The 16,776-nt window shown below is 37.0% G+C and overlaps 1 protein-coding gene across 30 annotated transcripts in view; it reads right to left on the bottom strand.

Moving 5' to 3' along the window:
* The window catches only part of LOC105708774 (centrosome-associated protein ALMS1-like), a 261,189-nt gene that overhangs the window by 54,579 nt on the left and 189,834 nt on the right, over nt 1–16,776 (bottom strand). For all 30 annotated transcript variants that reach the window (XR_010340699.1, XR_010340700.1, XR_010340697.1 and 27 more), the window contains one exon: nt 10,294–11,456. Coding sequence is in view for 24 of the 30 variants with exons in the window: in XM_064371249.1 (XP_064227319.1) it covers nt 10,294–11,456 (1,163 nt within the window). In the remaining 6 variants the exon portion in view is untranslated. The remainder of the gene's footprint in view (nt 1–10,293; nt 11,457–16,776) is intronic.

Below are 16,776 nucleotides of genomic sequence, written 5' to 3'. Positions count from 1 at the left end.
AAAAACTCTAGAAGAAAACCTAGGCAATACCATTCTGGACATAGGCATGGGCAAAGACTTCATGACTATAACACCAAAACAATGGCAACAAAAGCCAAAAAAGACAAATGGGATCTGATTAAACTAAAGAGCTTCTGCACAGCAAAAGAAACTATCATCAGAGTGAATAGGTAATCTACAGAATGGAAGAAAATTTTTACAGTTTACCCATCTTACAAAGGGCTAATATTCAGAAACTACAAAGAACTTAAAACAAATTTACAGGAAAAAAACAACCCCATCAAAAAGTGGGCAAAGGACATGAACAGACACTTCTCTAAAGGAGACATTTATGCAGCCAACAAACATATGAGAAAAAGCTCATTACTGGTCATTAGAGAAACGCAAATCAAAACCACATTGAGATACCATCTCATGCCAGTTAGAATGGCGATCATTAAAAAGTCAGGAGACAACAGATGCTGGAGAGGATGGGTAGAAATAGGAATGTTTTAAAACTTTTGGTGGGAGTGTAAATTAGTTCAACCATTGTGGAAGAGAGCATGGCGATTTTTCAAGAATCTAGAACTAGAAATACTATTTGACCCAGCAATCCAATTTCTGGGTATATACCCAAAGGATTATAGATTGTTCTATTATAAAGACACATGCACATGTATGTTTATTGCAGCACTGTTCACAGTAGCAAAGACTTGGAAACAACCCAAATGCCCATCAATGTTAGACTGAATAAAGAAAATGTGGCATATATACACCATTGAATACTATGCAGCTATAAAAAAGGATGAGTTCATATCCTTTGCAGGGAGCTGGATGAAGCTGAGAACTATCATTCTCAGCAAACTGAAACAAGAACAGAAAACCAAACACTGCATGTTCTCACTCATAAGTGGGAGTTGAACAACGAGAACACATGGACACAGGGAGGGTAATGCACCAGGGGCTGTCGGGGGGTCGGGGGCTAGGGGAAGGATAGCATTAGGAGAAATATCTAATGTAGATAATGGGGTGATGGATGCAGCCAACCATCATGGCATTAGTATATCTATGTAATAAACCTGCATGTGCACATGTACCCCAGAACTTAAAGTTTAAAGTACAATTAAAAAAAAGTTATAGTTGTTAAGTTCAATTTTAGTGTAATGCAGTTACAGAATATGGGCTTATAAAACTTCTGGTTTGAGAATTCATCAACATTTCGTCTAATGTACAATTAATTTTATAAATATTCCATGGGTATTTGGAACAACTGTAGATGCTGTGTTTTGACAATAAAGTTTTACCACATATTTAAATCAAGTTTTTAAATATTGTTATAAAAATTTTCCATATATTTTCTCACTTATATATACAAATCTGAGAAAAGCTTAATAAAGTATGTCACTCTGTGCTTTTTTCCATTTTATAATTATGTTTGGATGGATGAAGAAATGAATGTATTCTGGTTGAAAGCATTGTAAAGTATATAAAAAACTCTCTACCCATGGAAATTACAGATACTCTAGATGTTCAAGGCAAGTATCAGCTCATTAAAAAGAAAAAAAAGCCAGCCGCTGAGGCTCACGCCTGTAATCCCAGCACTTTGGGAGGCCGAGGTGGGCAGATCACAAGGTCAGGAGATCGAGACCATCCTGGCCAACATGGCAAAACCTTGCCTCTACTAAAAATACAAAAACTAGCCAGGCGTGGTGGTGGGCACCTGTAGTCCCAGCTACTCAGGAGGCTAAGGCAGGAGAATCACTTGAACCCAGGAGGCAGAGGCTGCAGTGAGCCGAGATGGCACCACTACACTCCAGCCTGGGCGACAGAGCGAGACTCTATCAAAAAAAAAACAAACAAAAAAAGCCCTATCTTCCCATGGTATAGAAAATTGTTTTACTAGTTTTCTGATAAAAACTAGAAATGATTGGCAGAGAATATTAATAAGGATGATTTTATAGATGTACAGTCATATTCTGAGAAATCTGTCATTAGGCAGTTTCACTGTTATACAAACATGATAGAGCATACTCACTCAAACCTAGATTGTACAGCCTACTACATACCTAGGCTATGTGGCATACTTTATTCTTAGGCTACAAACCTGTACAGCATATCACTGTACTAAATACTGTAGGCAACTGTAACACAATGGTAGATATTTGTGTATCTAAACAGAAAAACTGCAGTAAAAATACAGTACTATAATCTCATGGGACCACTGTCATCTATGTATTAATTAACTGAAATGTTATGTGGCATCTGACAGTAACTGAAATGTTATACTCTATTTGGAAATTCTACCTCCTTTCAAACACCCAAGGAATACTTATTCATATATTAAGCCATAAAGAAAACCTCTACATAGCCTTAAAACAAAACATTACATATTACACAATAACACATTACAGTCTCTAGTCACAGTATGTTAAAATTATGACTTAATAGTGACCACAAATCCAACCTTATGAAAATTAAGAAACAATTATCTCCTTAACTTCACTTAAATCAAATAGAAAATCTAAAGCTACAATAATAGAACATCCGGAAAGCATTACCAATAAAAATACTAGAGGTAAACATCTACTGTATAGATACACACACACACACACACACACACACACCCCTTGTTTCCACTTGGGGATCTAAAGAATTGGATAAAGTATTGCTCCCACCCTTATAACAATAACAGTTTAAAAAAAGGGAGAAACTACAAGTTTTTAACTTTTCTTAAAGCCAGAAGAAAGTTGAGATCAGAGGGCAACACTGCCCCCAAATCTAAGGAGAGACTGGTGCTTGCAGGTAGATATGAGACATAAGCACTAAATTACCTGGAAGATATATAACTGGACACAGTAAGACAGTTAGAGACTTGATTGTGTTTGAGGCAAAGTGTTCACTGGTGACAGTATGAAGCCATTAAAAGGGCTATAAAAATCAGGGAAGTCTGCACCTTCCAGAAGGCTATTTCTCCACAAAGTCCAACAGGACAAGGATGGAAGAATCTGATGAGAGTTGTGTATTGTGGTCTAGATGTGGCAGAGATATAGATTTTGTAGGGAGGGACACACAACTCTACCTGGAAATGACAAACAGAAATGGTGGAGCTAGTGCTTTCTCTAGAAACAACAACAACAAAAAAAATAAGGAAACCTTATCAGAACTTTGGAAGATAGTTAAAGGTTTATAGTAACCAAGTGTTTGCTAAACCAGGAGAAAGGCCATCAGCACAAGGTAGACGAACTTTGTACCATTTACCTTAGCCTTTTGCTATCCCCTTCCCCAGCATGGTGGTCTTAAAGACGACAGCCCTTGGTCCTGATGTAGGTACCTGCTCCCAAACAGAGCACGAAGCAGCACCTTGTCCCCAAGGAATTGTGTTTGTCTTGACACGTCTATCACTATAGAGTGACACAAGGGATCTGCCTTAGTTTCACCTAACATAACTCCCTTAGAATGAAAAAGTGGCTTTATAGAGGAAGAATGTTCCTTGAAAATATTGAAAACCAAATGAACAAGGCACTACTGCCTGCAGCAAAAATTAACACTTGAGGGAAATAATAGACATACTGAAAGCAGGAAAGAAAAACTGAGATTCTCTGGGGCACAAGGGCTTGGAAAATTTCCCATGTACACCAGGGAAACTAGTAAGTGCATGCAAAGAGCAAGATGCATGTTCAGAAAAGACCTGAGAAGACCAAAAGCTTTCACCACTAGTTGATTTTTAAGCTCAGTATAAGTAGGAAGCAAGGCTAAGGCAGAGTTTGTTGTAAACGGCCTGACTAAGCACTGAAGGAGTGTCCAAACATAGACAATCTGCAAAGACTTGGGGAATTTTCTTTTTTCTTTCTTTTTTGACCTCAGGCATTTAAGAAAATTTCTGTCAAACAAGTAGCTAGCTATCGAGCTAAAGGAACAGAAATATCAGACACTAACAAAGAAAATAGTCATTACAAACATAATTTAGAAAAGTCACTAAACAAACCAACAACTTTAACTTACAACAAGCAGTAACTACAAACTCTGGAGAGGGGGAGGAAAATGTGATATCCAGTTATCACATCATAATTTTCAAAATGTCAAAATTTTAACAAAACATTATAAGGCATGAAAAGAAACAAGAAAAGTATGGCACATTCATGGGTTACAGGAGAGAAATAAACAGAAGTTGTGCCTTAGAAAGAACAGACAGATTTACTAGGCAAAAGCTTTAAATCAATTGTTTTAAATGTGCTCAAAGGGCTAAAGAAAACCATGGATAAAGAACTAAAGGAAATGAGGAGAACAGTGTCTCAGCAAAGAGAATATCGATGAAGACAAAAAGGAATCAAATAGAAAACATGAAGCTGAAAACAGCAAGTGCTGAAATGAAAAATTCACTAGAGCAGTTCAATACCAGATTTGATCACACAGATGAAAGATCAGTGAACTTGAAGACAGGTGAAATGAAATTATGTACTCTGAGGGACAGAAAGAAAACAGAATGAGCTGAGTGTGGTGGTGTATGCCTTGCAATCGAGCTACTGAGGAAGCTCAGGAAGAAAGATCTGTACTCCAGTCTGGGAGACAGTGAGAGACCCTATCTCTAAAAAAAGAAAAAGAAAACAGAATGAAGAAAAATGAACAGAGCTTAAGAGACTTGTAGGACACCATCAAACTTAACAACATATGCATATTAAGAATCCCAAAAAAGAAAGAAAGGGGCAGAAGGAATATTTGGAGAAATAATGGTTGAAAGCTCCTCCAAATTAAGGGGAAAACATGAATCTAAACATCTAAGTAGCTCAATGAACTCTTAATAGGATAAACTCAAAGAACAACACTGAGACACATTATAATCAAAATGTCAAAGCCAAAACAGAGAATCTTGAAAGCAGTTTAAGTGTAAGGGCAAGCACAGAAGGGATCCTCGGTAAGATTAATTGCTAATTTCTCACCAGAAAACCATGGTGGCCAATAGTGGAATGACATATTTGAAATGATGAAAGATAAAAAGTGTAAGACAAGAAATCTATCTCCAGCAAAACTTTCTCTTAATTATAAAGGGGACTTTGGGAGGCTGAAGTGGGCGGATCACCTGAGATCAAGAGTTGATCCAGCCTGCCCAACATGTTGAAACCCCGTCTCTACTAAAATAGAAAAATTAGCTGGGTGTGGTGGTGTGTGCCTGTAATTCCAGCTACTCAGGAGGTTTAGGCAGTAGAATCACTTGAACCTGGGAGGTAGAGGCTGCAGTGAGCCAAGATCGTGCCACTGCACTCCAGCCTGGGTGACAGAGCGAGACTGTTCAACCATTGTGGAACACAGTGTGGCAATTCCTCAAGGATCTAGAACTAGAAATACCATTTGACCCAGCAATCTGATTACTGGGCATATACCCAAAGGAATATAAATCATTCTATTATAAAGGCACATGGACACGTATGTTTATTGCAGTGCTGTTCACAATAGCAAAGACTTGGAACCAACCCAAATTCCCATCAATGACAGACTGGATAAAGAAAATGTGGCACATATATACCATGGAATACCATGCAGCCAGAAAAAAGGATGAGTTCATGTCCTCTGCAGGGACATGGATAAAGATGGAAACCATCAATTCTCAGCAAACTGACACAAGAACAGAAAACCACACACCGCATGTTCTCACTCTTAAGTGGGTGTTGAACAATGAGAACACATGGACACCAGGAGGGGAACATCACACACTGGGGCTTGTTGGGAGGTGGGGGGCTAGGGGAGGGATAGCAGGGGGTTGGGGGATAGCATTAGGAGAAATATCTAATGTAGATGACAGGGTGATGGACGCAGCAAACCATCATGGCACGTGTATACCTATGTAACAAACCTGCATGTTTTGCACATGGACCCCAGAACTTAAAGTATAATTAAAAAAAAAAAAAATGAAAAATAAGAAAAAACATATCAAAACTTATGGCATGAAATGAAGGCAGAGCTTATCTACAAAAGCAGGGCTCACAGAGACATTTATACCTGCAAATGCCTATGTTAAAGAATAATCCCAAATGAATAACCTAATTTTAAATCATAAGAAATGAGAAAAGAACAGCAAACTAAACCCAAAGCAAGCAGAAAAAACACAAATTACAGAAACTGACCCAAGAAGAAACAAAATCTAAATAGACTTATAAGAAGACATTGAATGAGTAATGAAAAAAAAATTTCCCCAAAGAAAAATACATGACCAGATGGCTTCACTGGTAATTTCTACCAAACATTTAAAGAATTAACATCAAGCATTAACATTAATCCTTCTCAAACTTCTTATCAAAAAGCAAGTGGAGGGAAAACTTTCTCTTTCTACAATGCCAGTAGTATCCTGCTACTAAAGGCAGTAAAAACATCACATAAAAACTATAAATCAGTATTCCTTGTGAATATAGATACAAAAGTCCTCTTCACATTCGAAGAAACTGAATCCAGCAGCGTATGAATAGAATTTTATATGTGACCAAGTGGGATTTATCTCAGAAATGTACAGTTGGTTCAAAATATGATTATCAATACATATACACCATATTAATAGAATAAAATAAAAAAAATAGGTTTGGTACAGTGGCTCACGCCTGTAATCCCAGCACTTTTGGAGGCTGAGCAGGGTGGATCACCTCAGGTCAGGAGTTCAAGACCAGCCTGGCCAACATAGTGAAACCTCGTCTCTATTAAAAATCCAAAAAATAGCCAGGTATGGTGGTGGGCGCCTGTAATCCCAGCTACTCAGGAGGCTGAAGCAGGAGAATCAGTTGAACCCAGGAGGCAGAGTTTGCAGAGAGCTGTGATCGTACCACTGCACTCCAGTCTGGGTAACAAGAGTGAAACTCCATCTCAAAAAAAAAAGAAAAGAAAAAAATAGTAATCTCAATAGATGCTGAAGTATTTGGCAAACACCAAAATGCTTTCATGATAGAAACACTCATCAAAATAGAAAAAGAAGGAAACTTCCTCAACATGAAATCCTAAAGATCCTTAAAAAATCACAAGAAAACAGTTAATAAATTCAGCAATGCTGCAAGATACAAGATCACTATGTAAAAATTATTATACATGTACCTATACATTAGCAATGAATCCAAAAATGAAATTAAGAGAGCAACTTCACATACGATAGTATTAAAAAGAATATTTACTAAAATTCATGAAATCTCAAGGGACCCCGAACAGCTGAAATAATTTGGAAAAAAGAACTAAGTTGCAGGTTTCACATCACCTGCTTTCAAAACTCATTATAAAGATAGTAAATCAAAACAGTATAGTATTGGCATAAAGAGAGACATATAGACTAATGTAATAGAATAGAGGGCCCAGATAAAAACCCTAACATACATGGCTAAATGATTTTTGGCAAGAGTGCCAAGAACATTCAACGGGGAAAATCAAAGTCTTTTCAACAAATGGTGTTAAGAAAACAGGATATCCACATGCAAAAGAATAAAGATGTACCCTTATCTTACACCATACACAAAAATTAACTCAAAATGGATCAAAGACCTAAATGTAAAAGCTAAAATTACAAAACTCTTCGAAGAAAACTTTCGTAACACTGGATTTGGCAAATATTTCTTAGATGACACCAAAAGCACAAGAAACAAAAAAATAGATAAATTGGACGACATCAAAATGTAAACCTTCTGTGTATCAGAAGACACAGCAGAGTGACTGCCAAAGAGGCAACCTACAAAATACAAGAGAATATTTGCAGATCATGTATCTAATAAGGAATCAATATCCAGAATATATGGAAAATCCCTATAACTGAAAAACAAAAAAACCAAACAGCCAGATTTAAAATGGCCAAAGACTTGAAAAGACATTTTTCGAAAGAAGATATACAAATGGTTAAATAAGCACATAAAAACATGTGCAACATGAATAATCATTAGGGAAATGCAAATCAAAACCACAATGAGATACCAACTCACACTCAACAGGATGGCTAGTATATATATTAAAAAGTAGAAAATAAGTGTTGGCAAGGATGCAGTAAAATTGAAACCCTTGTGAACTGCTGGTGCAAATATAAATTAAAGCAGTCACTGTGAAAAAAGGAGGGTCGGAGGAACCCTTATTCACTACTGATGGGAATGCAAAATGGTGTAGATACTATGGAACAGTCTGGCAGTTCCTCAATAAGCTAATCACAGAATTACCATATGACCCAGTATTTCCATTCCTAGATATACTCAAAACAACTGCAGACAGGTGTTTAGACAAAAACTTGTATACAAATATCCTAAATCAGTTCTAGTCACAATAGCCAAAAAGTGGAAACAACCCAAATCAATGAATGAATGGATAAATAAAATGTAGTATATACATGCAATGGAATATTATTCGGCTATAAAAAGCAATGAAGTACTGTTATACATGTTATGTCATGGATGAATATTGAAAACATTATATCTAAGAGAGAGAGGCCTGACACCAAGGTCATATAGTATATGATTTTATTTATATGAAACAACCAGAGTAGGAAAATCCACAGAGTCAGAAAATGGCTTACTGGTTGCCAGAGTCTGGTGACAAGAGGGATCAGGGAGTCACTTCTTAATGGGTACAGGGTTTCCACTGGCTTAATAAAACATTCCTAGAACTAGATAGTGGTGATGGTTATGAAACACTGTGAATATATTTAATGCTACAGAAATGTATACTTGAAAATGATCAAAGCTGTAAACTTTATGTCATGTGTATTTTACTACACACACACAAACCCTCTCCTGGATCCATTTCTCTCTCTCCCCTATGGACAAAAGCTTTACTTTGTGTAATTCCCAACTCTTGCCTTACTTTAGAAAATATCATATTCTATTATTTATATATGTAAACACTACCAAAAGCTCAATTATGAGAAATAATATGTATAATAAACTTTCTGAACATCTCACGCCTCCCTTTCTCTAGACCATGTAATCCTACTGACAAAATGTTTTTTTAGCACAGATTGCCAAAATAGGTATTTATTTATATGTATGTCACTACTGTACTCACAAAACATACAAAAATAAAAATTTTAAAAAGTTGAGACAAATGAATATACACTTGAATATTTTTCTTTCCATACTCCACTGAACCATTTTGCAAGCATCCCTCTTTGGAGAACATGTCTATCGATACTTGAAATTTTCCTCTTGGGTTAAAGCAATGGCCTACATTACTGACCCCATGAGAGCTGCCTTATTAACTCCCTAAACTAAGGAATGTGAGAATGCCCTTATAGGAGGACACTGTTTGTTGCACTGTGGTGCCTTCGTTAAGAAGACGAGAAATTTATCTTAGGTCTCCCTATAAGATTTATCTGTAATGTTTCTAAAAATTTTGTTTTCTTTTTATATAAAAAATGAATGTAGCCGGGCGCGGTGGCTCACGCCTGTAATCCCAGCACTTTGGGAGGCCGAGGCGGGTGGATCACAAGGTCAAGAGATCGAGACCATCCTGGTCAACATGGTGAAACCCCATCTCTACTAAAAATACAAAAAATTAGCTGGGCATGGTGGCACGTGCCTGTAATCCCAGCTACTCAGGAGGCTGAGGCAGGATAATTGCCCGAACCCAGGAGGCGGAGGTTGCAGTGAGCCGAGATCGTGCCATTACACGCCAGCCTGGGAAACAAGAGCGAAACTCCATCTCAAAAAAAAAAAAAAAAAAAATGTAACTGATCACAAAATTCTAGCAACACTAAGTGCTAGAAAATATAAAGCCAAATTTGTAGCTCACTTCCAGCAACCACGTCCACAAGGCATATTTATCTTCCTTCTGGCTTTGACTTGTCTTTCCATTATTCACAATTCTTTATTTACTTATTTTTCAAAAATCATATTGTAGCTCACCCCAACTTCAATTTTTAAAATCACCTCAATTCTTCAATTACTAAAAAAAAAACTGTATTATTTATGTGTTTGTCTGTGTGTGTTTAAAAGAACCTCAAATATATTTCTTGAAAGACAGAGAGGAATGAATTAAAAATAAATAAATAAACATAAACTCAGCAAAATTGTTCAGGATAGAGATCATTCCAACCTCAAAGCTCCCCCATTTCAGGGGTAAACTCTGCACACTCTGAAGGATCTAGCAGCAAAGCCCTTCATTCAAAAGGTAATTCATAAATGAATGTTGATGAAAAGAATGACAACTCACAATAGCACTGTACTACACTTTCTCACTCTTTTCCAGTTGGTAAGAAATGGTAAACAGAGGAAAGGGCAAATGGCTTTTTTTTCACCTGTGTGCAAAGCTTATCTAAAAAATCCACGAAAAGGGCAGTCCCACTGCCAGATGGAATTTGTAGCCACGTACCTTGATACGTCTCCTTCTGGTGTGCTCAGAAGTCATTTCGGGATGACATGTATTCAATACTTTCTTGCTGTGTTTGCTCCGCTTCTCAAGGTATCTCCTCTGTTGGTTGGTCATGCTGCTATACAATTTAATTCGTCTGGGTGACAAGCACACTCTTTCATGGCCAAAAGCTTGAATCAACCGGGCAGTGTCAATAGTGGAAACAGAGCTACTCCTTTCGTGCAGAGCCACCTCTCTATCTGTTTGGGTCAATATATCCGATTCAACAGTAGAAGTGGTGCTGGAAAGGATGTTGGTGGTAGTATCTGTGAGCAGCTCACTCTCCTCTGAGGGCCTACAATCCGAAGAAGTATTGCTTATATAATTAAAACCTGGCTGTTTACTCAGAATATATTTATCAAATTTAATCTGTTCAATTTTAATTTGATTAGACCTCCCAGCTCCATGACGAGAAAACACCTTGCTTTTTTTAAGCTCTCCTGTGTTTTTATGGCTTTTCTCTAGACTTTGAAACCGTTTCTTTTTCTGAAGCTTGTTTCTCTGCTGTTGTCTACCACTCCATTCCTTCACACCTCGTTCCCCTCTGCCATCATCATGTGTACTTTCTGAGACCTGGAGAGAATGTGTGATGGGATTCTGAAGAAGCTTAGCCAAACGATCAAGTGGCTCCACCAAGGATAGTTCTTTCCTGTCGCCCAACTTGGGCTGCCTCTGTTGCCTCTGTCGCTCCCGGTACTTGTTCCACAGTTCATTCAAACTCACAGTGTGCTGAGTTGTTTGCTCTGGGGTGAGCTTCTGATCCCTTTTTGGATCATTAATGTGTACATTATATTTTGGGTAATCTGTAGCTTGACTTTCAGTAGTATGCATCACTTCTTTGTTTCCCAAATTCACATTGATGCTGAGGCTCTTTACTTTGGTATAATCCGTCTTAGTCTTGTCCATGTTTTGATAAGGAAGCGGAAGACAAATGTGTTCTCTATGTTTGTCTGGGTGATGCTGAAAGAAATCTTCCCAAGAATGCCTCATGAAAACACTCCTTCCCAAAGATTCATGGCACATATCTTGATCACTTGGTAGATGTATGGGATGATGAATGTAAAACTTCGCCGACCTGAAGACAAAATGCGTAGTATTTTCAAATTCTGAATGACATTCAGACTCTGAAAAGGAGAAAAAGAGATTCTGAAAGAACTTAAAAATATTAGCATTCTGTTTAGAAATACTGTTCACAATTCTTTAGATATAGAAGAAAGACTAAAGGAAAGAACAGTTTATATAAAGTGTCAGAAAATTCACTGCCTGCACAAAAGATTCATGCCTGGTTCTTAGCAGCCTCACTGGTACAGTAAAAGTTTAAGAGACATGAATTCTGGCCTGGGGTCTGCCCCTGACTGGGTATGTGACCTCGAGGAAGGCACTTTAGTTCTCCAGATAATAAGAGCAACTGCTATAATGTATTTACCACTTGTTCTGTGTGGGGTGTTGTGATATATGCTCTACATGTGGTTTTCTAATTAATCATGCAATTAAAACTGAGAGATAGATATTAGTAACCCCATATTCAGCTAAGAAACATGACACTTCATTTTCATAATCAGTAATTAAATGGATAAATTTTTAAAAACCCTTTTTACATGTTTTAGAGCCTTCTGAAATTCCTTTTCTGTGGACCATCTTTCACTTTTTCCAAAATTTTTTTTATTGTGGTAAAATATACATAAAATTTACCTCTTTCCATCTTCACTTTTTGACAACCATTACTTTATATTTTAAAAAAAGGCCTTTTTAGATGTAATATCTTACGATTTTCTATGGTTTCAAAGTTTGTGTCCCTCTAAAATTCATGTTGAAACATAACAGTATTAGGTATGAGGTGATTAGGTCATAAAGGCTCCACCTTCATGAATGGGATTAGTGCCCGTATAAAAGGGCCAGAAGGATCTTGTTTGGCCTTTCCCTGCTTTCCACTAGGCAAGGACACAGCCACAAGACACCATTTTGGAAGCAGAGACTGGGGTCTCACCCAATCTGCCAGTGCCTTAATCTTAAATCTGCAGAATTTTGTTACAGCAGTAGGAATATGCTGAGACACAAACATAAACCCTAACTGTAATCTCTAATATGATATCAAAACACTGTTTTAGAGTTCTACATCATGGGTAGAAACAAAGATACATATATGCAATGATGAAATCCTTTTCACGCACACTATAGATTACTGGCAAGCAGAGTTTTCACAAAATACTCTAGGAATCCCTATGGATTTCCCTAAAGTGGAGTGGGATACACAGGACCTGCTTTTATACTTAAAGTACAAAAAAAAAAAAAAAACAACTATACAATTTTAGAATTAACTAGCAACATTTAAAAATTGGGAGATTTCATTTAGCTTCTATAGGTTCTTGAGATTGCAGCTTTTCCACCGAACAAATAAATATAAACAAATATATAATTCTCAATTAGGGGCTACAAAGAACAAAAACAAGGTGATAAAAGACAAATTTAACCAGGAAATGGCAGCTAGAGAAGACTTCTCTGAGGAAGATAAGATGTGAAGTAAAAATGAGAGCTAAACAAACAAACAGGCAGAATAAGAACATTCTGGGCTGAGGGATCACTTTCTGTGGATGTCCTGAGGCAGCTGCTACCTATGCCAATCCAGCTGCTCCCACAACCCTTCCGGATACAGAGACAGCACTACCTCTCCCATTCTTTTAAAGGCAAGTTCCTCCACTGCTGCTCTGGAGCCCAACTCATCTTCCTTTCAAGACCTTGCTTCCTTTCCTTATCATCTCTCTCTTCTATCTTTCAGGTGCTCCCTCTCTACTGGATCATTTCCAGTGGCTTGAAAACATCATTTAGCATGTATGTTTAGAAAATCCTCACATCTTCCTCCAGGTACTGGCCCATTTCTCTGCTCCTCTTCATAGCCAAGCTTCTAAAGTGGAAACTATTTTCTTCTCCTTTACTTCTCTTCCTACCCCAATTCACTATTCAAATTACTGCAGAGTACAGCCATACTCCTGGACTAAAACTGCTTTTGCTAACATGATCAACAACCTCCATGTATGGCCAATTCCAGGAAATGTTCTCATTCTATATTCTCTTTCTAGGTAATCTCATCTCTCCCTGTGGCTTTTAGTACCATTTTCATGCTGTTATCTATTTTCAAATTTATATTTCAAGCTATGATTTCTCTTTTGAGTTCCAACTATATACATGATATATCCACTCTGATGCCACAGCTATCTAACTGAACTCTATTCTAGCATCCTCGACAACTCTACCTCCCCTAGTCTTTCACATCTCTGTAAATGGCACATCATCCTACTGCCCAAGCCAAAATCTGGGAGTTATTCTTAATAGTTCCAACTCCCTCCTCTTCCTATTTCTGCCATTAATCCTTCACCAATCAATCACACATCTGTCTACCTCTATTTCCTATCATAATACTGCATGTCTCTATCTATTTCCTATCATAATACTGCATGTCTCTAATAGGTCTTCTGTCCCATCTTGTGCTTTTCCAATCTATTCTTCAAATAGTGGTCAAAGTCATCTTTTTAAAATGTAAACTGGACTTGTCATTTTCTATGTAGCAACTTTCAATGGCCTTCTCTTACACTGAGAACAAAACCCAAACTCCTTAACAGGAAGCACAAGTATATATAACTTTTCTTCCTTGTTTTGTACCACTCTTCCAGTAACTATACTTCAGTCATGCTGGCCTTTCCCCTGCTTCATCAAATAGCATGAGCAAAAGCATAAAAGCAGGAAAGCACTGAGGCAATTAGGGAGAATGTAAATATTCAGTATGTGTGACTTCTACAATTTATAAAGCAGAAGTAAGTAAGGCAGCAAAGGTTATTTGGGAACAAATTCTACAGGGCCTGGAGCATTAGACCAAGAACTTTAAATTTTATCCTTAAAAGAAATGAAGAGCCAGTATACCATTTTGAGCAGGGGAGTAACATAATTACAGCTGTATTTCAGAAAGAATACCTTGGCAACAGGATAAATAAAGCAAAAATTTGCAGGGCTATCTAAAATTCATTAAAGCAGTAAGTAAAACAATAAGAAAATAGATAACATTGCTCTAAAATGTTTATTTTCTAATATCAGTATTTTCAATGAATAGTCCTTCCAACCTGGGACTGAAGTAAAATATAGAGAGAATAGTAGAAAATAAGCAAGCTGAAGGCTAGGCACGATGGCTCACACCTATAATCCTAGCACTTCGGAAGGCCAACTTAGAAACAGGATTATAAATAAATACCTAAGGCTCATAGTATTAGAAGTGAAGCATCTTGTCTCAATCCCCAAACAGAGACAACCTTAAATGCATTCCAGAAGACTGTGGCAAAGACAATGAGAGCATCAATACAAACTTTAAAAAAATTACAGTAAAATTAAATTTATTTATGTTTGTCTATGGCCCCCTTAGACATAAAAGCATATAGAACACAAGACATTACTACCTGGCTGTTAAGCTTTACCTCTTAGTGGAAGATGGAACAGCCTAGATAAGGAGAAAAATGAGTCAAGGAGCTAATCTACCCATACTGGATAGATTTAAATAATCCAGGTTCAACTGCTTACATCAAGAATGTATAAAGCAAGGCCAGGCACAGTGGCTTATGCCTGTAATCCCAGCACTTTGGGAGGCCGAGGCGGGTGGATCACAAGGTCAGGAGTTTGAGACCAGCCTGGCCAATATAGTGAAACCCTGTCTTTACTAAAAATACAAAAAATTAGCCAGGTGTGGTGGTGGGCACCTGTAATCCCTACTACCTGTAAGGAGGGAGGCTGAGGCAGGAGAGTCACTTGAACCCGGGAGGCGGAGGTTGCAGTGAGTTGAGATCACTCCATTGCACTCCAGCCCAGGCAACAGTGCGAGAGTCTGTCTCAAAAAAATAAATTTAAAAAAAAAAATGATTTTTTGACAATAGTACCAAGACTACACAATGGGGAAAGGATAGTTTCTTTAACAAATGGTGTTGGGAAAACTGGGTATCCACATTTAAAAGAATAAAGTTGGACCCTTTCTTTTACACCATGTACAAAAGTTAAAAAGGGTTAGTGACATACATGTAAGACCTTAAAACCATAAAACTCCCAGAAGAAAACATAAGGGAAAAGCTTCAGGACATTGAACTTGGCAATAATTTCTCAGATGTGATACCAAAAACACAGGCAACAAAAGCAAAAATAGACCAATGAAACTTCATTATGCATTCCAAAGTAAACAGTTAAGAGTGTGAATAGACATTCTACGGAATGGGAAAAAAGATTTGCAAATCATAGATCTGATAAAGGGTTAGTATTCAGAATACGTAAAGAACTTATGAAACTCAGTAACAAAAACCCAAACAACTTATTTAATAAAAGACATAACTTATTTTAAAATGAGCAAAGGATTTGAATAGACAATAGAAGACATACAAATGGCATATCAAGAATATAAAAAGATGCCCAATCTCTCTAATTATAAGAGAGATGCAAATCAAAACCACAGTGAGATATCACTCACTCCTATTAGGATGGCCACTATCAAAAGAACAGAAAATAGCAAATGTTCATGAGGATGCAAGGAAATTGAAACCCTTGTTCACTGTTGGTAGTAATGCAAAATGGTGTAGCTATTGTGGAAAATAGTATGGAGGTTCCTCAGAAAAATAAAAAAGAATTAATACATGATCCAGCAATCTCACTGCTGGGCATGTAACCTAAAGAATTCAAAGAAGGACTTCAAAAAGATCCCTGTATACACATGTTTATTGCAACATTATTTATAATAGTCAAAAGATGGAAGCAACCCAGATGTCAGTCAACAGATGATTATATTAAGAAAATGGGAATTATTTGTCAATAAAGAAAATATGTTACATACATACAATAGTATATTGTGCAGTCCTAAGAAAGAAGGAAATCGTATCACATACTACAAGGTAGATGAACCTCAGAAACATCATAGCAAGCAAAATTATGTCAGTCACAAAAAGATAAATACCATATAGTTCCTTGCATTTGAAATATCTAAAGTAGTTGAAATCATAGGAACATAAAGTAGAATAGTGATTGCCAAGGTTTGTGAGAGGGTGGACAGAGAATTAGTATTTAGTAGGTATAAATTTCAGTGTTACAAGGTGAAAGAGTTAGAGATTATTGCACAACAATGTGAATATACTTAACACTACTGAACTATACACTTAAAATGGCTAAGATGGCTAACTTAATGTCATACTTTTTGCCACACATACAAAAATAATACATAAGATGAAGAAATAGAACGTTGCAACTCTGCAGGGGGTCGTGTGGGAGACACAGCTTGCAAAAGAAAGATGGAAATATAATCTGTAAAAGCATACTCTAGAAGACAAGAAATTTTTTTCTAAATGTTTTACACTTTGAATAATTTTAGAAGACATGAAGTGTATGAAACAAAAATTGATAGAATAATGAAATGAAAAAGGAGATTTA

The sequence above is a fragment of the Aotus nancymaae genome, unplaced genomic scaffold, assembly GCF_030222135.1.
Source record: "Aotus nancymaae isolate 86718 unplaced genomic scaffold, 86718_ANA_hifiasm-v0.15.2.pri h1tg000125l, whole genome shotgun sequence".
Lineage (NCBI taxonomy): Eukaryota > Metazoa > Chordata > Mammalia > Primates > Aotidae > Aotus > Aotus nancymaae.
Note: the sequence above shows the minus strand (reverse complement) of the source record. Positions and strands in the feature narration are given on the sequence as shown.